The following is a 27,134-nucleotide window of genomic DNA, read 5'->3' on the forward strand; positions in this document are numbered from 1 at the left end:
CAAGATTTTTAAAAAAAATGTTTATTTTTGAGAGAGAGAGAAAGAGAGTGTAAGTGAGGGAGTCCAAGCAGAATCCAAGCAGGTTCCAGGCTCTGAGCTGTCAGCACAGAGCCTGATACGGGGCTCGAACCCACAAACTGTGAGATCATGACCTGAGCTGAATTCGAACACTTAACCAACTGAGCCACCAAGGCACCCTGCCCCCAGGATTTTTTTTAAATATCACACTGTTGACCCAGAATGCCTAAGCCTCTCTCTAGACAATTTATTATAATTCCTTTGTGTGTCTAATGCTTTCCGTCTTTGCTGCCAATAGGTTGGTGAGAAGTTCCGTGCCCGTTCTTTGAAATTTCCTGGCTTGATATCAGGTTGCACCATGGACTGGTTTAGTCGCTGGCCAAAGGAGGCTTTGATTGCTGTGGCCTCCTATTTCCTTTCAGGCTACGGTATTGTCTGCTCCAGTGACACTAAAAGACAAGTTGTAGAAACAATGGGCCTCTTCCATGACATGGTTTCCGAGAGCTGTGAAAGTTATTTCCAAAGGTGAGTGACTTTTCCTGAGCGTGTTAGCTGCAAAACCAGAGTTCACTCCAAACAGAAATTCAGTGCAGCAGCCACTAAAAGGCTCTTTATATTGATTGAGTGCAGAGTCTCAGATGCAGTTAGATTTTGTTCTTGCTTTGATTTTCTAGTGATTATGCATTGAAATAATGATAAATAAATGAGACTTAAAAATTAACTAGTGTTCGGGGCGCCTGGGTGGCTCAGTCGGTTAAGCGTCCGACTTCAGCTCAGGTCACGATCTTGCGGTCCGTGAGTTCGAGCCCCGCGTCGGGCTCTGGGCTGATGGCTCAGAGCCTGGAGCCTGCTTCCGATTCTGTGTCTCCCTCTCTCTCTGCCCCTGCCCCGTTCATGCTCTCTCTGTCTCAAAAATAAAATTTAAAAAAAGTTAAAAAAAAAAAATTAACTAGTGTCCGTACTTAAGTATCACTTTCTCTCCAGGCCTCAAAGTAACAGATGCTTAATGAATCACTCTATTTCATTTGCTTAATTTTTTTTTGAAAATGACTTAACCGATTCATTATAAACTATTTAAAATTAGTTTATTATTTACATGCATTATTTATTCTGATTAAAGAAGTACACTGTTTTAAAGTTTCACTATTGCCTTATGTTAGGGGATATTTAGGTTTTGTGTTTGCATCTCTTAGCCTTTTTTCTTAAGTTTATTTATTTATTTTGAGAGCGAGAGAGCAAGAGTGAGAGCTGGGGGGGGGGGGGAGGGGGGGAGGGGCAGAGAGAAAGGGAGAGAGAGAATCCCGAGCAGGCTCTATAGCCTGCAGAACCCAACACGGGGCTCGGTCCCACAAACCATGAGATCATGACCTGAGCCAAAATCAAGAGTCAGAGGTTCAACCATCTGAGCCACCCAGGCACCCTTGCATCTCTTAATCTTATCAATGTGTTCACACCAAATAATTTTAATTGACTGTTCGCTAAAAATAGCAATGGTGTTCACATGTGAAAGCTGTCATCGACAGTTCAAAAATACAACTTTTTCGCCCTCCCAAAGCATGATAGTCACTGTGTACATTTGACAGATGTGAGTAAAGGTGGGCCAACGTGATCTTCAGGCTTCTGGGGGTGTTAAACCTGCCAGAAGAATTTTCCTACATAGAGAGTCTAGCTAACAGTTTCATGGATTTTCCAGGGGGTCCCTATCTCACAAAAGTATGTTTATCTTGGACCCTTTTCTTTACTTAAAACTAGACCCAGGATCCCCACCCCCTTAACAAGTTCTATATAATCTCCCAGATCCTCTTGGTGAATCCATGGGTATTAATTCATACGGTTAGGAAGATTTTCCTTCCATTTAACTTGAACTCTGTCGGTTACTGTCATCTGTGGAGAGAAAGTTTACCTTTGTACAGCTCCAAAAAAAGACTGTGTCTTTATTTTTGCAAAATTTGGTGTATTGTCCAAAATTTTCATATCCTCGCTGACTGTAGAAGTTTTTTCTGAATGTGATATTTATAAAATGCTTAAATGCTAGTCACATATATGTCCAGTCCTTAAAATTTTTTTTAGTGTTAAAAATCTTTGGAACTCCAAAAATGAAAAAATTAATATAAAAGGTAAAATGATTTTATAGTATGTGAGGAGCTCTTCTTTGACTCAAGCTTCTCCTCTATAAAATTATTCCTTTTATTTATGTCTACTGTTAAATAGAATTACTATAGTAAAGCCATAGTGAGTTGAATATTTGAGTTAAGTAGAATTACTATAGTAAAGCCATAGTGAGTTGAATATTTGAGTCAAGTGTGGCTGCCTTGATTTCAAGGATGATCTGGTCAATCTGGGGAGACACTGGTTTTCACATTTGTAGGCCCACCCAGCTAGTTTTTAACAGTGAAGAAGTGTTTAGCAAATATCAGTTGAATGAAAACAGATCATAGCACAAATTCCTTTCAACCATTTACCCCTAATATTTGTATAGAATCTTAAAGCTTACAAGGTGTATTTACAGATGCCATATATATATATATAATTAATATTATATATAATATATATAATAATTAATATAATATATATTATATATAATAATATTATATATAATATATAAAATTAATATTATATATAATATATAATGATTAATATTATATATAATATATATAATAATTAATATTATATATATAATATATATAAAATTTGCAAAATGCTGGTAGGTGTGGGGCAGTGATTCTTTTCTCAGTTTTCCAGATGAAGAAACAGAAGCCCAGAGTGGGGTAAGGATCAAGTCAAAGACCCCCCTAAAGGGTCAAAACATCAGATATTTAGTGTCCTTTCCACCTCACCTCTAGGGAAGCCATTCACAATTCCTCCCCTCCTACTAGTGAATCACCCTTCAGAATTACGCTGATTCCACAGTGGGAAGCGCATCTGTAGGATGCTTTATAGGAATACATCAGAATGACAGAGACGAAGATCATCATCATGTTCTACTTTCAGATACCGCCGAAGAGCTCATGTGACTCCCAAGTCTTATCTCTCCTTTATAAATGGTTATAAAAACATTTATGCTGAAAAGGTGAAATTTATCAATGAACAAGCTGAACGTATGAATATTGGTAAGCAGAATGGAATCTTTTAAGGACTTTTTCATAGGAATCTATATATATAGATGCCTGTTAGGGTCATTTACCTTTAAGAAGCTCCAGGCAGAAGAAAACCCAAACAGACGGGGCCAATTTTTTCTCTCAAACCATTTTCTCCTGGCCCTTTCAACTGGATCCACACTGTCGGGCTGGGCGTCCTCATAGTCACTGAGCCCCTGCCTGCAGGTAGAGAAACTACCAGTTCTTGGAAAGCCAGTTCTTGGAAACTGACCACAACTTCAGTTTTTGGTTTCGTTACACTTTGCCTTGACTTGCCTAAACTTTGCCATGTCAATGCTTCTCAGATTTCTAACAAAGGAAAAGGAAAAACAAATCAAAACAAAAAGAGAGAGTTTCCCTGAGCAATGGATGTCTGTGTCCAGGACATGTAATATAAGCAGGAAAATTATAAATTGGAGCAAGTTATATGTCCAGAAAACATTTGGTCCAAACAGGCCAAAAAGAAGTGGTTTTTTTCCCCCCGCTTCTCCTGCAAAAAATGTGGTGCCCTAGCATAACTAAACTCCAAGGTCTATGCAGTTATAGTGATGGAAAGAAACACTGTGCAAGAAACTGTCCTCTGTTTTTCTCATGGTTCATCTTCTTGTGGCTCTCCATAGGATGCTCTACAATCAGCGGTCAGCTGGAGCTACCTGGACTGGCTCTGGAGAGATAGTTAAATTCTTAGGAACTTTATGATCTAGTCATTAAACACAGCCTTTATTCAAAACATGTAAACTCACAATTAAATAAGTTGTATTTTAAGAAGGCAAGTGTGCTCAAAATTTATCACATCTTAATTATTTTCACTCTGTTTTACTGCTATTCATGTTCTTGAGGTTAATTATTTTTATTCTATCAGTATGGTAGACATAAAATGAAGTGCTACTAACAGTCTCTTGGTGGCTTAAAATCAGCCATGGTGGGAATATTTACACTATGGGAATTGGAAAACATGCAAATGAGTGTTCCCCCCTCTCCCCAAGAGACCCAGATACTAAACACTTACCAACACACCACCGTCTAGAACTCAGTTGCAATGTGAGAAATCCACTTAACCAGCTCTTTTGCTCTGTGGTACTGAGAGCCTTGGAGCCAGCTGCACAAGGTTTAGCCGCTTGTTTCATTTTCATAGCAAAGAAAACCACAAAATGATGACTATATTAGCTGTCTCATTTGCCATTCTAGCTGCAATGTGCTTCAAAGGCAAAAAAAAAAAAAAAAAAAGATATTTACATCATTAAAAATGATGTTTGCAAAGCCAAGGACAGCACTAAATTGTCAAATAAGTTAGTTACCTGACTAAAGTAATCTTAGTATGGCATTGTGACTTTCCCTTCAGTTTAGCTGGGTGGTGTTCTTCACCCCCTGCTGAAAGTCTCAGAGATTTGGTCAGTATTGTTGCTCCTAATATATGAATATTAAAAAAAAATTTTTTTAATGTTTATTCATTTTTGAAAGACAGAGACAGAGCACAAGCAGGGGTGGGACGGAGAGAGAGGGGGACACAGAATCCGAAGTAGGCTCCAGGCTCTGAGCTGTCAGCACAGAGCCTGACGTGGGGCTTGAACTCACGAACCGTGAGATCATGACCTGAGCTGAAGTCAGATGCTTAACCAACTGAGCCACCAGGCACCCCTATATGAGTATTTTTTAAAGCATTTGTCCATAAATAATTATCTTGTGTTATAATCCTGGTACAGTGCCTTGTAAATAGTAAATATTGAACAAATATTTGGGATGTCCATATTCTAAGGAAAAGTGTATGTGTGTGTATTTGCAAAGGTCTTGATAAGCTTATGGAGGCAAGTGAATCTGTTGCTAAGCTCTCTCAGGATCTTGCGGTAAAGGAGAAGGAGCTGGCAGTGGCTTCCGTAAAAGCAGATGAAGTGAGTGGCATTTACTTTATAACTAGTGATGAAGAATATTATTCCATATTTTAAAAAGCATCATTTAAAAATGTTGTTAAAAATGGTTAATATATAAACCCATAGACCGTTTCTTTTCTTTAAAAAAAATTTTTTTTAATGTTTATGTATTTTTGAGAGACAGCCCACAAGTAGGGGAGGGGCAGAGAGAGACGGAGACACAGAATCCGAAGCAGGCTCCAGGCTCCGAGCTGTCAGCCCAGAGCCTGATGCTGGGGCTTGAACCCATGAACCGTAAGATCAAGGCCTGAGCCGAAGTTGGATGCTTAACCAACTGAGCCACCCAGGTGCCCCAACCTGTAGGCTATTTCTCGTGATATAATGTTCACAAAGACCATTACATATTTTTGTTTAACTTCCACCAAGGCACACCTAAATTATTATATCCTCCACCTGACTATTCTTTCTTCTCTGGCTCTGTCTCTCTTTATATAATTTTTATAAAAATTTTTATAAATTTTTTATAAATGCATAGAAATTTGTTTATATAATTTTTATATAAAATTTTTGCTTGACTATAACTTATATTTAAGTTAAGTCTTCTCTTTAAGGTCCTCTCATGCTCTAAGTTTCTAGGATGACCCAGGTCTCATCTAAAGTTTGTGTCAAGGAGGGAAAAACTAATAGGAAATGTTGGTGGAGTTAAAAAAAAAAAAAAGATACTCCTCTCAAGTTGATGGTTGCTGCTCCTTCATCTGTGACCCTACCAGCCTGTGACTGCTTTCAGCTTCCACTCACTGAGTTGGTTAAGAGTGGATACTTAAATCTTAACCCTTAGCCAGTTACTGAAGTAAGAGAGATAGCATAGGACAGGGTTTTAGCATAGTCCTGTCATATTGTAGGTGCTCAACAAACATGAGCTATTTTATGTTTTTTCATGGGCATTAATATGGTTTCTGACCTTATTCCATTATCTATATTTGAATTGTGTTAATTTTCTAGAAATTACATACAGTGGAAATACCATTTTCCTGAAAGCTTAAAATGTTTATGTATACAGTCTATAGATATAAAAATATACATATATAAAAATATACATTGAGAGAGAGAAGGAGAGAGAGAGAGCGAGCAGGGGAGAGGGGCAGAGGGAGAGAGAGAATCTTAAGCAGACTCCATACCCAGTGCAGAGCTGACACAGGGTATGGACCTGTGTCCATAAAGTAACTGTGTGTCCCACGACCCTGAGATCATGACCTAAGCCAAAATCAAGAGTCACGCGCTCAACCAACTGAGCCACCCCAGCGCCCCTTATTTATATATTTGTAAGCCTTAGGAGAAGACTGCAAGGAACCATTTAAAGGAGTTACTGTAATACACTTTAAAGCATAAATTAAAGAATATATATAAAATATACGTAGGGAATCAATTTGCTTTTATTTGTGTTGTATATTGTATCAAATAAATGTTCTTCCACTACTCGAATCTGTAAATTTTGCTCAGGAGATAACCTATTTGCCCTCATGTGTTCCCTCGATTTAACAGGTGTTAGCAGAAGTCACAGTAAGTGCTCAGGCTTCAGCCAAAGTCAAAAATGAAGTGCAGGAGGTGAAAGACAAAGCCCAAAAAATTGTGGATGAAATTGATAGTGAAAAAGTAAAAGCTGAGACCAAGCTGGAGGCAGCTAGACCGGCCCTGGAAGAAGCAGAGGCGGCCTTGAACGTGAGTGTGTGCTGTGACCTGCTCTCAGCACAAGTCCCAGCCAGAACCAGGTTTAATTCTGTGAAATTCACTGCAGGACTTCTAGAATCTGAAAACTGAATTGAATTCTAATGTGCTTTATAATCTCTGAGTCTGAAGACAAATGTTTCTACTGGTTCAATTTTCTAAGTTCTAATTTTTTTAAGTCTTCAGCCCCTATAACTTACTATTTTCGTTCCATAAATCAGCCTTCCATGAGATCTGAGAAATAATGGTGATTAATGGCCTAAGCAATAGCATAAGGGATTCAGATTATATAGAGAGCCTTCTCAGTTCCTCCAAAGCATCCCCTCCAGATTATATTACTTGCCCTTTAAAAATCTTCTTGTGGGAGCACCTGGGTGGCTCAGTCGGTTAAGCATCTGACTTCAGCTAGGTCATGATCTCGCAGTTCATGAGTGCAAGCCCCATGTCAGGCTCTGTGCTGACAGCTCAGAGTCTGGAGCCTGCTTTGGATTCTGTGTCTCCCTCTCTGACCCCCGAACCTGCTCCCCTCTGCTCGTGCTCTCTCTCTTTCTCAAAAATAAATAAACATTAAAAAAATTAAAAAAAATCTTCTTGTGGGTTCCAGTGGCTGTTGGGATAAGGTTCCCAGCTAGCCATCCATATCTGTGAGGCAACATGCAGTTGTCTTTTGCGACCACCACTTCTTAATACATGATCTGGCGTAAATTTATTTTACTTTTTTGTGTCTCCATGGCGATTATAATTCCTCAGTGATCCTTGAAGGGTAAATTTAAACATTAAAGGTAATGAATACAGTTTGCTGGGCACATAGAAAGTACTGAGTAAATATCAGTGCTGCTGTTAGTTCTGATAATCTGGCTCCTGTCTATCCCTTGAACTCTTCTGTCATTCTTTCTCTATACACGGTATGGTCCAGCCATGCAGAAACATCCGTAGGCTTCTGGAAGAATCATGGTCTGTTTAAATGTCTCTCTCTCTGCCAGAAATGCTTTTCCTAACTTACATTGCCTAATAAGAGTCATTCTGCAGGACGAGGCTCATCCCTTCTAGAAAGTGTTCGACTCTTCTGGCTCTCCTTTGTTTTTCCTGTCACCTCTCTGCTTCTATCACGATGATAATCCTAGTTTAGGGTGATTATACTTTCTTTCTTTTCCTCCAAAGATTATGAGGACAAGGTTATTTTTCTTTCTTTCTTTCTTTTTAAATGGGAGAATGCCTGTATTTGTTGAATGAATAGATTTATGATAATCATTTAATAAAATTGTGGCAAAGATCAGGACACATTCTCGACCCCCCACTCCCTTTAAGAATCCTACAGTAACCTGCAAGACAGAGAAATCACTGAACAAATGATTCTTAGGCGATTTTATTGGTCATGTTATGTTCCAATCCTTCTTGCCTTGAATATCAGGTAATATTTTATTTTATTTTTTTTTTATTTTTTTTTTATTTTATTTTTTTTTTTTAATATATGAAATTTACTGTCAAATTGGTTTCCACAGGTAATATTTTAAATCCAGCTCACAGATAGAAACTTTGAAAAGTATTTTTATAAGCCATATGTTATAATAACTTCTCTTTTCTCCTTTGAATTTCTTCCCCTTGGATAGATAGGGCAGCCCTTAAGACAAAGACTGAAGGTTAGGTTTCTGATATTCAGAGCCTTCCTTCTCTTTTTTAATATCCACACATAGAGTATGTGCTTTGAAGATGCAAGTTATCTAAATGTTACCCATCAATGAGGCATGTTGCTCACAGGTCTGGGGTGGTGGGTAATGAATGGTAGAGATATTCTACAGCAATTATTTGAGGGCAACAAGAGAAAAAAGAATAAAAACAAATGGAAATCCCAAGATAACAATGAAAGAGCCATTATGCAAAAATTTTGGGATATAAACCCTTAAAGGGATAAGGTCAGGGGATGGGGAGAACATACATTTTAAAGTTTTCTACTTTTGTTATTTAAAAGCATTAGATTCCTGTGTGATTATTAATACTGTTCAACAAAAAAATACGTTGATTTCCTAATCCCAAATACAGACTATCAAACCAAATGATATTGCCACAGTCAGGAAACTTGCAAAGCCCCCGCATCTTATTATGAGAATCATGGACTGTGTTCTGCTACTATTTCAAAAGAAAATTGACCCTGTCACTATGGATCCAGAAAAACCTTGCTGCAAACCATCCTGGGGAGAGTCATTAAAAGTAAGTAAAAATCTTTGCAAGACCAATGAGATTCATCAGGTGTCCCCAGTCCAGGACATTCAATATAGACCAGACAAGCTGGCAGGCAGTAATTGATAATTGTGTAATGAAGAGTTTATCTTAAACTGCACCCCCTAAAGTATAAGTGGGGAAAGATTTTAAAGCCAAATGCCTTCTTTTCGTAAAAAGTGTCCAGAACCCGAGGCTAGCACTGGCACGGTCTTGATGTCAACCCAACTGAGTCTCTGAAAGGGAGCTTCTGTGGTTGGTGACATTCAGATGCACCCACTGGACGGGAAGCTCACATATCTTTTCTTCCTTACTCTTTTACCGTGGTAATGGGAAGACAATTTGCAGTTTACAGATTTAGGTTGACTGCTGTCAATCTTGATTTGTATGTTTAAGAGGGTGTCGGTTGTTACTTCTTTGGAAGAAACTTCAGTTTCGGAATATATACTAACTCAGGAAGAAAGCATTGATTTTCTCCCAGAACGTACAGGTTGTGCTACTATTTTTCAGTTAATGAGTGCAACAGGGTTCCTGTGGAGCCTTCAGCAGTTTCCCAAGGATACTATAAATGAAGAGACTGTTGAGTTGCTGCAGCCGTATTTTAACATGGATGATTATTCTTTGGAAAATGCCAAAAAAGTCTGTGGGAATGTGGCTGGCCTGCTGTCCTGGACTCTTGCTATGGCCACATTTTATGGTGTCAACAGAGAGGTGTTGCCTCTGAAGGTAAGAGTTTCCCTCCGCCTCCTAGAAAATCAGTGTTCAGTAAAAATCAGTCATCAGTATTACTGCTATGAGAAGACAAAGCAAAGCAGCATTTTGACTAATAAAGATCTATGTCGCCATTTTGCTAAATGTTTCCTCTTTTCTTCATGTCTTCTTGTGGTTTCTCATTTTCTTTACATCTGTTATGTGTTTCTGGGCATCACAGACAAGAAATCAAAGCCAGCTTGTTAACTTAAAGCAGGAAATGAATTCAGTGCAAGTAATAATTAAGCTGTCATAAAAGAAAACTTGCCATTTCTTTAAAGTTTAAAGAGATTAGGTTTGGAGATAGAATTTGATTACTAGTTTCCAAACAAAGTTTATAGAAATTAAGGTCAACACCCAAAAATATTTGAAATTTAAAAAGAGGGGGAGAGTGGGGGAACCCTTGTTTCTAAGAAACAAATGAACAAAGTTTTGAAAGATCGCTCACAAAAGAAGTGAAATCAGGATGTTGCAGACTTGCCACAACCCTAAATATTAGAATGTAATGGGGAGATATATGCAGAGTATTGAGGAAATTGCTGTGGTCCAAGAATTCAATAACTGGTCAAACTGCCCTTCATGTATAAGGGAACAAGAAGACATTCTTAGGGATGCAGTTTAAGTACTGAGTGGTAAATACACACACACACACACACACACACACACACACGCACTCCATGTATACAAGGGCAACCTGTTCTTCAGGTCAGAGGGAACAGAATGACATTCTCAAGAGTGCGAAGGATTCATAAAATACACCACCCAGATACATATTAACCTCGCGCCCCACCCCCACCACAAAGCTAAAAGAGGTGAAAGTGGTTGCTCTGTGGAATGGAAAATGATGAGCAGGTGGGCAGGGTGTTGTAGGTTTTCATAGTAAGCCTTATAAAAATGGCTGCCTTTTTTTTTTTTAGTTTATTTATTTATTTTGAGAGAGATGGAGACAGTGAGATCAGGGGAGGGGCAGATAGAGAAGGAGAGAGAGAGAGAGAGAGAGAGAGAGAGAGAGAGAGAATCCCAAGCAGGCTCTGCACTGCCAGCTCAGAGCCACATGCAGGGCTCGAACTCATGAAACTGTGAGATCATGACCTGAGCTGAAATCAAGAGTTGGACGCTTAACTGACTGAGCCACCCAGGTGGCCCTGAAGATGGCTGTCTTTTAAAACTGTGTGCATAGGTAACTTTGAGAAAAATAGAAAAGAAGTTGAAAATAACGAGGTGGCTCAGGTCATGATCTCATGGTTTGTGAGTTCAATCCCTGCATCGGGCTCACTGATGTCAGCTCGGAGCCTACTTTGGATCCTCTATCCCCTTCTCTCTCTGCTCCTCCCCTGCTTGCACTTTCTCTTCCTCAAAAATAAATAAACATTTTTTTTTAAAAATAAAGTTTTAATAAAGGGAAATGATGAGAAAATGTAACAATCTACTCCAACAAAAAGATACCAAGGGATGTAGAATTTAACAAAAAAATGCACTTATAAGAACAGAGTTAATTTTTACTAAAAATTGTGATCTACAGTGAGACTTAATTATAATTACGCTTTTTGTAATAAATAAAATGTTATCAAATTACAAAAAGCAAAATGCATTCATATTTTAAGTGGATATTAACACAGGTAGTATTGCAATTTGAGATTGTGCAGAAAGCTGGTTTTATGAGTGTGTGATCTGTGCACACGGGACTCTGTGTTTAGAAGGGTCCGTGCTTGGCTTAATGGTCACTGTCACCCTCTTGAAGTTCTTAATAATTATTTAACAAGAGGCCCCACATTTTAATTTTGTACTGGGCCCTGCAAATTATGTAGCCAGTCTTTTGCAGCCATAAACTAGTAATTATATAGAGATTTTACACTTTATCATTTTTAAGGTTGAATAGCTACATTGAACTTTCTTGAATATGAACAAAGAATATGAAATTATTTCTAGTGACCAAGAAACATTTACAAAAATTGATCATACTCAATGCTAAAAGAAGACTTTGATTCAGTTCCCAAAAGCAGAAATTGTCAAGGCCTCATTCTCTGATTATAAACAATAAGATTACACAGTTTTCATTAAAAAAAAAAAATCTAGCCACTTCTTTTTAGAAAATGATGACAAAAAGCTAGTTACCAAAGCTTTTGTTATGTGGCCCAATGGCACTTTCTTAGCTCTTAAATTAATTAAAGAAACTAAACACTACAGAACATACTTGCTTATAAATATACATACACACAAAACTTAAGGAAAGTGGAATAGAACCAAAAAAAAAAAAACCATTAAAAGTTAGAGAAAAGTAGGGGCGCCTGGGTGGCTCAGTTGGTTAAGCGTCTGACTTTAGCTCAGGTCATGATCTCATGGCTCATGAGTTTGAGCCCCGTGTTGGGATCTATGCTGACAGCTCAGAGCCTGGAGCCTGCTTTGGATTCTGTGTCTCCCTCTCTCTTTGCCCCTCCCCAGCTCACACTCTGTCTCTCTCTCTCCTTCAAAAATAAATAAACATTAAAAAATAGAGAACAGTAGCAGAATTAAATAATTGGTGCTTTGCAGAAACAAAATATAAGATACATGTTGTTGGAAAATATAATCCAGAAGAAAATACATATACTCACAGATGCATAGATTTAAATAATTTTAAACAGTTATATGTAAATACATGAGAAACGTTCAATTTAATAATATTAATAGTAATTAAATTAATATTTCCTGTGAAAAAGGGCTAAATTTAGATAAACATTGGGAAAGAAAATGAGAATGTTATCAAAAAGCTTCTACCTCAGAAGGCTTTAGGGCTATATTATTTTATTGATTCTTTTAAAGTTCTAAGAAACATATAATTCTCACTCGGTTCTGTAGGAGGTAGAAAAAGATGAAACTCTACCATTACAGTAATTTCATTTCAAAATGTCTTTACGAAAGGAACAACCCAAAATGCTCACATGCCCAATAGCATTATTTATAATAATTTAAAATGGTGGGAGGGATGTCAAAAATAGGGCAAAGGTTAAATAAATTATGATACATCAAAATAGTGTGATATTATGCAGCCATATTGCTAATGTCTATGAAAAAGTGTTTAAGGACATATTTAAGGAGAAATGATTACACCATATTAAGTGACAAAGAAAAAAACTAGAAAATGCCAGTTATCACCTTTTTAACACAATACTCACAAACTATCTCTGGGTAAAATCATGGGTAATTTCTATTCTCCTTTCTATACATTGATGCATTTTTCATGTTTTCTGTATCAAACATGAATAATTAAAAGAAAAAATAGAACTTTAGTGAAATATCTCCAACACTCCAGCTGAACACACAGAAACAGATGACCTCAACATACCATCTTGGGCAAAAATTGTGTAATTCATGTTATTATTTACCAATTAAAACCATAAACAGAGGTGCCTGGGTGGCTCAGTTGGTTAGGCGTCGACTTTGGCTCAGGTCATGATCTCGGACCATGAGTTCGAGCCCCGCATCAGGCTCTCTGCTGTCAGCACAGAGCCCGCTTTCAGTTCCTGTGTTCCTCTCTGTCTCTGTCCCTCCCCCGCTCATGTGCACTTTCTTTCTCTCTCAAAAATAAATTAAATTAAAAAAATCGTAAAGAAACAAAACAAAAACACAAATATTGGGCAGACCTAATACAAGTCCATACAATTACCTCTTCTTCCTTGTAAGGCTAACCTGGCCAAGCAGGAGGGCCGCCTAGCAGTCGCCAATGCTGAGCTGGGGAAGGCACAGGAACTGCTGGATGAGAAACAAGCCGAGCTGGATAAAGTACAAGCAAAATTTGATGCAGCGATGAATGAGAAAATGGTGAGATTAAGTATACAAAATTATGGCAACAAAGTATCAAAATTTTACACAAGTATGTGTTGTATTTGGAAATGAGGCACACGTTTATGACCAAAAAAAAAGTATTTACCTGACTGCCCTTCACTGGCTATGGCTACCTGTTTTCGATTTTTGACACTTTAAAGTTTTTTGTGTGTTTTTAATCATCATTTTCGGTAAGAGTAAGCTGCGATGTCATACCCTAAGGGGACTGATTTGGAGGTTAGAAAATTGGGTTTGAGATTCGGTGCAGAAACTTATTCACTAGGCAGCTGGAGGCAACTGATGGAGCTTTATCTGTCAGATGGGGACCCTAATATGACCTCATGGGACAGGGGCCCCAGGAAAAAGAAAGCCCTGATCTGCACTGTTTGCTGATTTCTGTGGCATAGATACTCCCACCACTGCCAGTTTTAACCTACTGATGCGCTGACAGTGAACACATGTTTGGAAACAGGTGCACAGCAGCGCACTCTCATATACTGTACTGTTACATGTTTAGCACTGTTACATACTGAGCCCTACGATATACCACCATGCAAGTGCAGTGCTGACTTGACCTGAAGCACATAGATAAGGCAAAAATGTAGCAAATAATAAGGAGGTGATGGGTTTTTATTACTTGTTACCTTTGCTTTTAATATAGCTTAATTGTAAGCTTATATATATTTTTTTCTTTTTTAAAATTTAATTTCAAGTTAGTTAACATACAGTGTGGTTTTGGTTTCAGTAGAACCCAGTGATTCATCTGTTACATATGACACCCAGTGCTCATCCCAACAAGTGCCTTCCTTAATGTACATCATCCATTTAACCCATACCCCCCCCCCACCTCCCCTCCAGCAACCCTCAGTTTTGTTCTCTGTATTTAAGAGTCTTTTTCGGTTTGTCTCTCTCTCTGTTTTTATCTTATTTTTTCCTTCCCTTCCCCTATGTTCATCTGTTTCTCAAATGCCACATATAAATGAAATCATACGATGTGTTCAACACCATCCAAGTTTTCTGGAAATGTCATAATTGGCTTTTCTGAGTTGATAAAAGCTGGCTGCAGCACATCACTGTTGTGTAGAGTTTTTCTGAGGAAAAGTAAAAACACTTTGTAAACTTCCAAGAACTCAGAATTATCAAATCCAAGACTTAAAATGGTGTATTGTATTGATCTGATTGTGTTTTGAAATCACTGAATAGAAATACTGTATTAATTTATGTGATTCGGAGTCTCTCTTACAAAATCGCTTTCCTTGAAATTTCGCAAGATAAAATAACTATATGATGAAGTAATTACCAGAATTTAACATGTAAAGCTTCACTCACATTGCTTTTTCAGATTATATTTATTTTGCAAATTAGGAAATTCCCTCATATGTGTTTATGTGTGAATACAGTGAATGTTTGATTAAGCACTTAAGGAAGTTCTTTGAGACACTCTCCCTTTATGAATCCAGGATTTGCTAAATGATGCAGATATGTGCCGGAAGAAGATGCAGGCAGCTTCCACTCTCATCGATGGGCTGAGTGGAGAAAAGGTCCGATGGACCCAGCAAAGCAAAGAGTTCAAAGCCCAGATTAACAGGTATAAACTTTGGCCTTTGCTATAATTGCTTTCCTTCTTAATCATCACTCCAAACACCACCTCTTTGTGACATTAGAGAAAATAAAATATATCTCCCCAGTGAAATGCTTCACTCCCTCATCTCCCTACCAACCACTTCTGAATCTCACAGCTTAAGTCACGCACTCTCAGTAAAACAAAGAGGGATGAAACGTTTGTGAAGCACGTTTAATCTCAATTTTGGTTCAGCAGTGTGGGGTTTTAGTACAAGAGTTCTTCTGATACTGTTTGGCTTTTCCAGAACCATCTACATATGTTGTCCAGTTCTATACTCTTAATCTCAGTGATTTTGAACGTGTGAATCAGTGGTTTGCTCTAAATACAAGGCAGACTTGTGCTCGTGTCTGCTGGTGTCCTCAGAAAAGTGCAAGAGAGGGGAATGAGAGAGGAGTAGAGAATGGCAAGAAGTGGGAGGAACAGAGGGGGAACAAGACAGGGAGAAGAAAATAATTTTATTAAGACTGAATCTGAAGAGGACCAAGGCATGGGAAAAGGATGCTTTTTTTCCCTCGGCATCAGGGCTCTGGACCTGCAGGCTTCAAGGAAGCAGTTTCTTGTTCCTTGGTCTACACCAAATGTGGCCCCTCCTACCCGCATTTGGGTTTGGGGGCTCCCTCTTGCATGGTCTCTCCATGTCTGGTTTCAAAGTGTTAAGCAGGAAGCAGAGAAGGATTTTGCCTAGTAACATGGACTGGTACGTGACCTTTCATACTCCTTAATGGGAGAGCTCGCATGTGTCAGGCACTCACTTTGTCTCGTTTCCTAACAGACTTGTAGGTGATATTCTTCTGTGCACTGGATTCCTTTCCTACCTTGGTCCTTTCAATCAGATATTTAGGAACTATTTGCTTAAAGATCAGTGGGAGATAGAGCTGAGAGCTCGGAAGATTCCTTTCACCGAAAACCTGAATCTTATTTCAATGTTGGTGGATCCGCCAACCGTAAGTGTCACTTTCTTTAGAATACTATTTGATTTTCAGTCTTATTTAGTAAGAAATCAAGGTACACCTAAGTTTTTCCCCCTTTTTTTTTTAATTTAATTGAAAAGATTGTTTTGAAAATGCTTAAGAATTACTAAAAAAACAACCACCTTTTTTTTGGTATAAAAGTTCCTTTCTGTTTAAGAAATCTTGCTTTTAAAATATTTTCAATTGCACTCCTGTGAACTAAAAGATCATTCGTGGGGGCGCCTGGCTGTCTCAGTCAGTGGAACGTGCACCTCTTGAGCTCAGGGTCTTGAGTTCGAACCCTACATTGGGGGTAGATTGCATAAAAAAATAAAATCTTCCAAAAAAAAAAAAGATCCTTCATGAATTATAGGCTTGGTAATATTGAGTTCTTCTTTTTTTTTTTTAACGTTTTATTTATTTTTGAGACAGAGAGAGACAGAGCATGAACGGGGGAGGGGCAGAGAGAGAGGGAGACACAGAATCGGAAGCAGGCTCCAGGCTCTGAGCCATCAGCCCAGAGCCCGATGCGGGGCTCGAACTCATGGACCGCGAGATCGTGACCTGAGCCGAAGTCGGCCGCTTAACCGACTGAGCCACCCAGGCGCCCCTTGAGTTCTTCTTATAACTTTCCATTATTTACACCACTCCTCTTAAGTCACACTCTCTTTCAAACATTTTAGGTGATTATAGGCATTAGCTAGGCCGTAAGTACTGGTATTAACCTTCTTTCGATGATTAACCATCTTTTCGTAGTGTCCAACAGCATAGCACAACAGCCCTTTGTGGTATCACTGAGTGATGGCACGTCCCGCTGCGCTAGCCTTCCTTGCTGGGAATTTGATGCCACTGTCAATTTTAAGTATATCTTGCAGAGCTCCTATGGCATTAAATGCTTTCCAGCCAATTTGTATTCATGAGCTGCTTTCTGATCTGTAAATATGTTCCCCAGTGGCTGTTTCCTGAGGGAAGTCATGCTATTAGTTTCATGTTATCTGCATTTAAAAGTTAAAAAAATTAATCTTTTCCAATTCAAACAACGTTCAACTGGTTGTTACAGGGACTAGATAATGTACTACAGATGCAACGGACACTGATGAGGCAAAGCAGGCCAGGATAGTAATTATGACCTTTGGGGGCTGTTAGGATAATTTAATGAAGGTGGAAGCTGGTTGCTTCTTTAGATCCCAGGTGATCTTACTGACGGCATGGAGGCAGGCTGGCAATTCCCTTGTAATTCGGAAAGGAAATATATTTTTTTTAAGTTTGTTTGTTAATTAATTAATTAATTAATTAATTAATTAATTAATTTAAAAGTAATCTCTGCCCCCAACGTGGGGCTCAAACGCATGACCCCAAGATCAAGAGTCACACACTCTTCTGACTGAGCCAGCCAAGCACCCCGGGAAGTATATATATACATGTATATATATTTTTTAAATGTTTATGCATTTGTTTATTTGAGAGAGAGCAAGTGGGGAAGGGCAGAGAAGGAGAGAGAATCCCAAGCAGGCTCTGCACTGTCAGCTCAGAGCCTGACACAGGGCTCAATCTCATGAATGGCGAGATCATGACCTGAGCTGAAATCAAGAGTCCAATGCTTAATCAAATGAGCCACCCAAGTGCCCCGGAAATATATATATTTAAATCATTGATGAGCACCTGCGAATATAATACCTTATCTGTCATAAATTCTCTGCCTCCAGCTATACAAATCCTGCCCCCCATGTAAACAGAGCCAAAGGGCAGGAAGGGGAGTTTTCTGAGGTTTAACCCCTGGTGCTTATCTTTCCTGACATGTCAATATTTCATCATCTCCATCAACTCCACCATCCACCTAGTCTTACTGTATTTTGAGCCCCTATGTTCTCTGCATGTTGAACAACAATGCTTCAAAAATTCATAGATTTTGTAACATTTCCTCATAAGTTTGAAGATATATAACATAAAGGACTAAACCCTGGTCTTGGGTTATTAGAGAAGGATTTGTTAGGTTATAAATTTATTTTTTTAGGTGAATGTTATTTGGTTCATATTTACAAGTTTGAGTTTTTTTCTAGGTACCCATTGCATAGTCTCAATGGAAAAAAATATATTCTAATATTAAATTATTTTAATATTGTGGCACTCTTAATTAATAATGAAAGCATTCTTGTTCTCCTCTGACTGGCCATATCCATTTCTTGTTATTTAGATTGGGGAGTGGGGGCTGCAGGGATTACCAGGAGATGACCTCTCCATTCAGAATGGCATCATTGTGACAAAGGCCACCAGATACCCACTCCTCATTGACCCACAAACTCAAGGCAAAACTTGGATTAAATCAAAGGAAAGAGAAAATGACTTGCAGGTATGTGCTTCTTGGTATATGGGAAAACAATCTTAAAAGCATGAAATTTCCCCCAAATTTCAGCTGAATCTGCCAGTCATAAAGTTGTCATGTCTGTGACAATTGCTTGTTAATTTACACCCTTGAGTTTTATAACAGTGGTTTAGAGCAAGAGCTTGGATTATTTTTCCTTTTGGTTTCTCTCATGATGTTCTCTCTCTCTGTCCCTTTCCTGGTTCTATTGCCTTCGTCTGTGTTGGATATAGCTTTTATTCGGGGCTTTGGGCTTGGGCTTACAGGAAAGCAGTAAAAATAGAACTCCTGGCTCCTCAGTGTAAGGCTATTTGCACCAACCTAGCTCAGGCACTTGGTTCTCCACACCATCCTAGAGTCCAGTTTTGGACTTGGGGTCTAGTAAGGTGTTAATTATAAGGTAGAGGTAAACAAGGGCAGGATTCCAGCATCTCAGATTTACTGTCAATATTTTGATTTAACTACCAATATAGACTATACACTGTTTCCCAGACAGTGTTCCCAGGGTTCTGAGTCTCCTGGCTCCATATTTTTGCTTAAACTATTCTACTAACCAGGGTGTCTTTCTTCACCCTGTTTCCCACTTCACTTCTATCCCAGATAAATATCTTGAATGTTCTTCAAAGCCCACACCTCCAACACGGCCTTCATCAAGACTTCCCTGTGTCCCCAGTTCAATATAGCCTGTCCTAAATGCTCACAATGTCTTGTTTGGATTTCCGACATGAACTTAGAGTCTGTCTTCAATTCCTGTTCGTTGCCCATTTGTTTTTTATCTTTACTGTATCCTAAACTTCTTGCCGGCAAGGTTTATGGTTTTATGCCATCTTTATATTTTCTGTACTGCTCTTTCAATAGGGTGGGGATTCTGATATTTATTGAACTTAAGTGGATTAATCAAAGTATAACGTCATTACAAGGAAAAGAACACAGAAAAATCATGTGATCATCTTGATAAATGCAGAAAAAGCACATGGTAAAATTCAACACCCATTTGTGATAAAACTTCCAAGAAACTAAGAATAAGAGGAATCTTCCCTTAATCACATAAAGAGCATCTACCAAAAGCCTACAACAAACATCATTTAATGGTAAACTATTGAAAGATTTCCTTCTGAGATGAGAGCTTCATTGACACCTGGATGCTGCCTGGTGCTCAGGAACACTTCTAAGATACTCCCATCTTACAGATACTTCAGAACACAATGCATCAGTCTGTTTACTTACAACCCCCAGAGAAATCCCAGACAGGGTCAGAGAGTATAAACGGAAGAGGAGTGTTAAGGGAAATGAAGCCAGTGGGAATGTAGCTTCAGAGGAGCTGTCTTCACAGAAGGAATGCATGGGTGGAGTAAACAGGAGCATTCCTACCCCTGAACTTTATTTCCTGGATCCATGCAGCTAGAACGTGTCCCCTGTTCCATTCCTCTTGCCTCTTCTGACTGTCCACCCTACTCATCCTGTTCTTAATGTTCCTGATCATAGCTTTGTCTGTCCATTTTGGCATTAAGCTCCTTGATAGCCTTCGATAATGTCCTTTCTGCTGTTACCCAGTCCCAGGAATCTTCTCGAGGAAGTAATAGAAATATGCCACAGATACTTAATGTATTTTTAAAGACATTGACTTCTGGAATGTAAGATTGAACTATATTCTCCTTACTCAGGAGACATTATTTTTAAAATATGTGGATAAACACATGCGCGAACACACATAAATGAAGACAGAATAAAACAAAAATAGTATTTCTTTTATTTGGGAAGGAAAACAGAATGAAAAATGAAACACTTTATAAATGAAAAACAAAACATGTATTGTATGCCTAGGACTACATTCTACCTTGGCAGCTTTGCCAAGATCACCTTCAACACCATCCCCAGAACCTTCAGCTCTGACTTCCAGAAAGAGATGGTATTCATCAAGTTTCCCTATAAAGAATTCACTGACCACCTTGTAAAGACCCAATACCAGAGTATCTTTGCAGGTGATCCAGGCTCTGTTGGTAGCTACCACTTAGGGTTACTGCACAAGAAAATAAAGTTAATTAAATAAGAAATTATGACTCCAAGCCATTATTTCAAATTTATAAAAGACATTGAAGTTGGCTAAAAGTTATCTTAAATAAATTGATAATTTGAAAATTATTATTTCTTTTTTTCAAAAAAAATTTAATGTTTATTTATTTTGAGGGAGAGAGAGACAGAGTGCGAGCAGGGGAGGGGCAGAGAGAGAGGGAGATATAGAATCTGAAGAAGGGTCCAGGCTCCAACTGTCAGCACAGAGCCCGATGTGGGGCTTAAACTCACAAAATGCGAGATCATGACCTGAGCCAAAGTTGGACGCTTAACTGACTGAGCCACCCGTGCGCCCCAATTTCTTGGTGTATTAGGGTTCTCCAGAGAAACCGAATTCATAGGATATCTATATGTAAATGCAGATATATAGAAAAAGATTTATTATGAGATATTGGCTCATGGGATTAGGGAGGCCGAGACGTTCCACAGTCTGTTGTCTACAACCTAGAGGTCCAAGAAAGCTGGTCATGTAGTTCTAGTCCAAACTCTGAAGGTCTGGGATCCAGGGGAGTAAGTAATAAGAGTCCCAATCCAAGTCCGAAGGCCCAAGAGCTGGTCGCTGATGTCCAAAGGCAGGAGAAGATGAATGTCTTAGCTCAAGCAGAGAGCAAATTTGCTCTTCCTCCACCTTTGGGCTCTATTCAGGCCCTCAATGGAGTGGATGATGCCCACCCAAGTAGGTGAAGATGATTTTCTTTACTCGGTCTGCCTATTCCAAGACCAATCTCTTCTGGAAACACTCTCACAGACACAGCCTGAAATAATGTTTGTCAGGTACCTGGACAGCCCCTACCTTGTTCAGATTGACACATGATATGAACCATCACACTTAGGAAGGAAATCACAAAAACAGAGTTTACTCCTTAGGAAATAGAACAGGACAATTATATTTCGTCTCATTGGGACCTTGTTTCATCTTGTTTAAAAAGCTGGTTAAAGCTCTTTGTTTAGATTCATTTACCTTGTCAACTCATAATGAGGTCTTTCACAGCTCATCATTTGTGTAAATAAAGCTATCCATCCAGGGAAACAAATTCCTTCATGTGCAGGATTTTTTTTCTTTTAGTCATTTCCTTCTCTCCAAAACAGGACAAAGGTAGGCTTGTTTAATTTTTCAATTCCACATCTCTTTTTCATAGCTAGTGAGAGATAATATTTAAAACAATGTTTTTTAATGTTTATTGATTTTTGAGAGAGAGAGAGAGAGAGAGCGAGAGAGAGAGAGAGAGAGAGCATGAGCAGGGGAGGGGCAGAGAGAGAGGGAGACACAGAATCTGAAGCAGGCTCCAGGCTCTGAGCTGTCAGCACAGAGCCCAGTACGGGGCTCAAACTCATGAACTGCGAGACCATGACCTGAGCCAAAGTTGGACACTTAACCGACTGAGCCACCCAGGCACCCCGAGAGATAATATTTTTTAATTCCACTCTCTTCATGACCTGCTGTCCCAGCAGATCTTCCTTGTATCTTAGGATCAGCACTCACAGTAGCGTAGAGGCAATAGCTGAATCCAGTGGGTAGAGAATAAGGAGATGGAGATTTAAGGACTGAACCTTGTGGAATCCTCACTTTTAGGCAGGGGGAGGGATCAAAGAAGTTAAGAGTTCCAAGCCGCTTAGCTAATGTGAAGATCAACCAGCCCAGTGTGTCTATTTTAACTAATCAACAAACACTGAATTAGAAATGGGGCCCCACCAGGCATTCAGAATTCTAATTTTTTACAAATGTAATGTAAAAAGTGAACACACAGTCTTTTAAGTTGATCTTACGGAAAGTATCTATCATATTCTTCCATTGAGCCACTGTCAGAGACAGAATACATGGATGGACCCTTGGTTTGACTCAGTATATAATTTCTGACGCTCTTATGCTTATTTTTTTAGTTACTTGATCATCTTGTGAGTGGTCCTGAGGAGATAAATGAATAGCACAAATGTGCAAGTTACTTTGCTTTCTCTTAGTTACATTGTAACTAACTATGTAAGCATGACAGGTTTAATCCTTGATTACTTCTCTTCCATCTGTAGGAGCAGAGCTGTGACATTCCCTTTAAGGAATGCCACCTGACTCCTGTTTTGATCAGAGAGATTCAGTTGCACATCCAGGGCTTCCAGAAAGTCATGGCCTACCAAGTTTTGAAAATTAAATGTTCTTACTTTTATTTTTCCTAAGTAAGTCTTCCTATATAGCCCTTAAAATTCTTAGTCACTTGTCCAGCAAATCTCTTTGTTTCCATTAGGAATAAGCACATTCTTTGTAGCATTTATGTAGTAATGAACTCTATTTCTAGGTAACATCTCTGAACCATAAATATTTCCGCACACACTTGGAAGACAGCCTTTCCTTGGGCCGACCCCTTCTCATTGAGGATATTCGTGAGGAGCTGGATCCAGCCTTGGATAATGTATTAGAAAAGAATTTCATTAAATCAGGCACCACATTCAAGGTGAGCTTCAGGGAAAGAAAAAAAAAAAAGAAGAAGAAGAAGAAAAGAACAATGGTGACATCTACTTATCTTTTTGAGTATAGCAGCGAAGGCACTTTCCTTGAGGTGGTAGTATTGGATACACTGGAAAAAATTATTTCCAAAATCATATTTAGTGTTTCCCTTATTTTTTAACAATATATGAAAAAACACAGGGAAGGGGCGCCTGGGTGGCTCAGTCGGTTAAGTGTCCGACTTCAGCCCAGGTCACAATCTCACGGTCTGTGAGTCCGTGAGTTCGAGCCCCGTGTCGGGCTCTGGGCTGATGGCTCAGAGCCTGGAGCCTGCTTCCGATTCTGTGTCTCCCTCTCTCTCTGCCCCTCCCCCGTTCATGCTATGTCTCTCTCTGTCTCAAAAATAAATAAACGTTAAAAAAAAAAAAAAAAAAGAAAAAACACAGGGAGGGCAATATCTTGGTTAGAGAAGCCATTTAGCTGACACTAAATAACATATTAAGGACAGACATTTTCTGGTTATAATAATATATTAGTGTTACAGACACACACACTATATATATATATATATTTGTATGTTAGCAGCTCTGAGAAAATTGGATTTATAAGCCATATTCTCATCTATACAATAAAACCTCCGTGTTCTCACTGGAGAAAATGGCATTTTAATACAGTCTATGAACACTTCTTTGTTCATTTCTCTCTTTATTAACTTTCAATTTAAATTCACAGACTTTGCTAGAAGCTATGGATTGCTGTTTCCCATCGTTGGTGACATGAATCATTTTCAGAAGTGTTTCTTTTTTAATTGTGGCATTCTCTACCTTTAGACTTCTTTGGTTTTATTTCTTTTTTTTTTTAAACATTTAATTTTTTTTTAACGTTTTATTTATTTTTGAGACAGGGAGAGACAGAGCATGAACGGGGGGGGGGGGGGGAGCGGTCAGAGAGAGAGACACACAGGATATGAAACAGGCTCCAGGCTCTGAGCTGTCAGTACAGAGCCCGACGTGGGGCTTGAACTCAGGGACCGAGAGATCATGACCTGCGCTGAAGTCGGCCGCTTAACCGACTGAGCCACCCAGGCGCCCCTCTTTGGTTTTATTTCTTGATGAATGACAGCATTTCTGATTGAGATTTTTCACTTTGGACAACCTAATTTCATGAATATCAGTGAATAAGTAAAGAATGCAGATTTTCTCATTAAACAAAATTTTATTTAGGAAAATATTTTTCATAATGTGATTTCTTTTATATGCCTTATTTAACATGCCAAAGGAGGGTGTAGGATTTTTATTCCTGAAGGTCTTCCTGAAGGTCTTTCAAAAGAACAGATCCTTATCTGTGGTGTGAAGGCGTGGGGCTTGAAACTGTGGGAGTGCCTTATTGATGTGATTTCCAACCACAGGTAGAATCAAGATTAATTAAAAATTTAAGTCCTTTACAAATGGTATCATTCCCACCTCACTTTTAGATAGCGAAACCAGGTGTTTTTAAATATACTGCAAATTGTAGTGTCTAAGATAAATGTTATCTCTCTGGATAAAATGTTGGCATTTTTTTCCTTTGAAAAATTCTTTAATCTTTTCAGTTGTCAAGTATGCTTCTTTGAGGACTGTGAAATGCAAAGAGGGATAACACTTCCTCTAAACACCACAGATTTCCTCAGTAGGAAACAATTTCCTCAAGTGGGAGAAAACGGGCAAATCTGGGATGTGTCTGAGTTTTCCCTTATGCAACATTTGTTTGGGATAAATGTTTCATTTACTTTGCTTGGTGTCACGGCTAACAACATCTTCGGGCAGGACCACAAATCTACATTATTTAATTATTTAAGATCAGCGATTAAAGTTTTACAACTTTTTCCTTTGCAATTCACCCAAATTTCCCAGCGCTGACCTCTGATAAATTCTTTCCTAATTTAAACCCAAATTCCTTTCCCTGTCCTTTAAGCTGTTTTTTGATTGTGTATTTGAATTGATGTAGGTGAAAGTCGGTGATAAGGAATGCGATATCATGGATACATTTAAACTTTATATTACTACAAAGTTACCAAACCCTGCCTTCACCCCTGAGATCAATGCTAAAACATCAGTCATTGATTTTACTGTCACCATGAAAGGCCTTGAAAATCAGTTACTAAGGAGAGTGATTTTAACTGAGAAACAGGTAATAATTTCTCAAGGTAGAGGACTACTTCTCATAAATTATAATAAAAGCTTAAAATGTATTCTGAAATTGTTAAGTATATGAGAAAGAAAAAATTAAGCAAACTGTATTTACCTTCGTTAACATAAATATTTGTTTAGCTGTCTCAAGTCTTTCCAAGAAATCATGTACCGAATTCACCTGTCTTCCAACCCCACACATGCGTGTGCGTGCGCACACACACACACACACGCACCCTCACACTGCTCTTTCTGTTTCTGTCTTTCAACCTTGGGGTATGTTGGCTTCATGTCTATAGTCCCCTGGATGGGTGATCTTTGGTGTACCGGAAAAATTCAATAAAATAGTGATCCTGGAGAAAAAGAAATTGCTCTGAATGAGTATATTGCCACTGTAGAAGTTTCAACTACTACAGTCTGGTACTCTAATGATACAGAGAACCTAACTTTCATTTTAATTGAATAAAATTTGCATGAAAGCAGAGAAATTAAGTGTGATTGAGGGTTCCAATAAAACAAAGAACAACTTAAAACTTGAAGACTTTAAGAGACTGATACAAGATTAAACTAATTTTTAAGATAAATCTCAGGAAACATTTAATGTTATGCATAAAATATGCTTGCATAAAATTTAATTATACGTATTTGCATATAGAAAATATATTTGCATAAAATCTGAGAAAGATTATATTTGCTTACATAGAATTAACTTGAGTATTGAGGGTTCAAGGAAAGGGCAAGTTTAGCAATAATAAGACCGGAGAGGCTTAAAATGGGAGGGTGAGAAAAAGATTGGCAGCAGCAGACTTGGCAAGGAAAAGGGAAAGACAAGAAATAGGAACAGTTGCCACGGACACAGGAAAGACATTGGAAGAGGGAAAGAGAAATGATACTCACACCAGAGAAATAGAGACTCAGGGACGCCTGGGTGGCGTTCGACTTCGGCTCAGGTCATGATCTCACGGTCCGTGATTTCGAGCCCCACGTCGGGCTCTGTGCTAACAGCTCAGAGCCTGGAGCCTGCTTTGGATTCTGTGTCTCCCTCTCTCTCTGCTCCTCCCTGCTCATACTCTGTCTGTCTGTCTGTCTGTCTGTCTCTCTCTCTGTCTCTCATGAGCGCGTGTGCCGCGTGTTCAAAAATAAATAAACATTAAAAAATTAAAAAAAAAAAAAAAGAAATAGAGAGACTCAGTAAAAGGAGAAGTGAAACCCTACCTGATTAACAGAGATGGTTAACTTGGGGCTGGCTCTTAAAGGCCCCCCAGTCTGGTGGAGGGAAGGGGGCACAGTCCCACCTTCCATTCTCGGTAGCTGTTGGGTCTTGCAACAAAGAGCCTGGGGTTTCTGCAGTCCAGAAAGGGAGTCATGGCACTTCCACAGCCAGGCAGAGAGAGCATGGGCCTCATTGCCTCCTCACCTCTTAGGGCCACATGGTGCCTTCCTTCATGGTTTAACTGGTGCTGTTTATCTGTTCTGAGATGATTCCTCACTGGTCCAGTGTCCCATGCAGGCTGCACGAATTTCTGTAAGGCAGGCCACTCCCTGTTTAAAGTAGGCTACACTCTGTCCCCAGAGGGCCCCACACCTGATCTTCTAGGCTTCAGCTTCCCCTTCAAGGGATACATTAAGGTGCTTACTTCAATCTTGTTGGAAACACACACACACACACACACACACACACACACACACACACACACTTACTCTGCAGGAAGACATCCTGACCGTGATGTTTAACCCTCTTAGCTATATTGCTCTTACACCCTCATTTTATGGAGGGACAGAGACCACAGAGAATAGGGTCTTAACCCATAAAAGCACATGGACTTTCCACCCTGCCAGGCCTCCTAGATAAGCTTTACAGGTCATGCTGTAAAACCCACAAGTGTCTACTATCCCGTGATGCTTGCTTTTCCAACGTGATTTCATTTTGTCCACAGACTCCTATACTGCCACCCAGAGGTGACCATTTTAATGGAAACAATGCATTAGGCATCCCCATGC

At 39.0% G+C, this 27,134-nt stretch overlaps 1 protein-coding gene across 7 annotated transcripts in view; it reads left to right on the plus strand.

Moving 5' to 3' along the window:
- Positions 1 to 27,134, plus strand: part of DNAH8 (dynein axonemal heavy chain 8) — a 333,661-nt gene that overhangs the window by 211,992 nt on the left and 94,535 nt on the right. For all 7 annotated transcript variants that reach the window (XM_042938633.1, XM_042938632.1, XM_042938634.1 and 4 more), the window contains 12 exons: positions 317 to 543; positions 3,010 to 3,128; positions 4,941 to 5,044; positions 6,566 to 6,742; positions 8,789 to 8,956; positions 9,476 to 9,691; positions 13,379 to 13,516; positions 14,980 to 15,107; positions 15,916 to 16,087; positions 18,288 to 18,443; positions 22,817 to 22,972; positions 24,952 to 25,134. In XM_042938633.1, the coding sequence (XP_042794567.1) occupies positions 317 to 543; positions 3,010 to 3,128; positions 4,941 to 5,044; positions 6,566 to 6,742; positions 8,789 to 8,956; positions 9,476 to 9,691; positions 13,379 to 13,516; positions 14,980 to 15,107; positions 15,916 to 16,087; positions 18,288 to 18,443; positions 22,817 to 22,972; positions 24,952 to 25,134 (1,944 nt within the window). The remainder of the gene's footprint in view (positions 1 to 316; positions 544 to 3,009; positions 3,129 to 4,940; positions 5,045 to 6,565; positions 6,743 to 8,788; positions 8,957 to 9,475; positions 9,692 to 13,378; positions 13,517 to 14,979; positions 15,108 to 15,915; positions 16,088 to 18,287; positions 18,444 to 22,816; positions 22,973 to 24,951; positions 25,135 to 27,134) is intronic.

The sequence above is a fragment of the Panthera leo genome, chromosome B2, assembly GCF_018350215.1.
Source record: "Panthera leo isolate Ple1 chromosome B2, P.leo_Ple1_pat1.1, whole genome shotgun sequence".
NCBI classification, from domain to species: Eukaryota; Metazoa; Chordata; class Mammalia; order Carnivora; family Felidae; genus Panthera; species Panthera leo.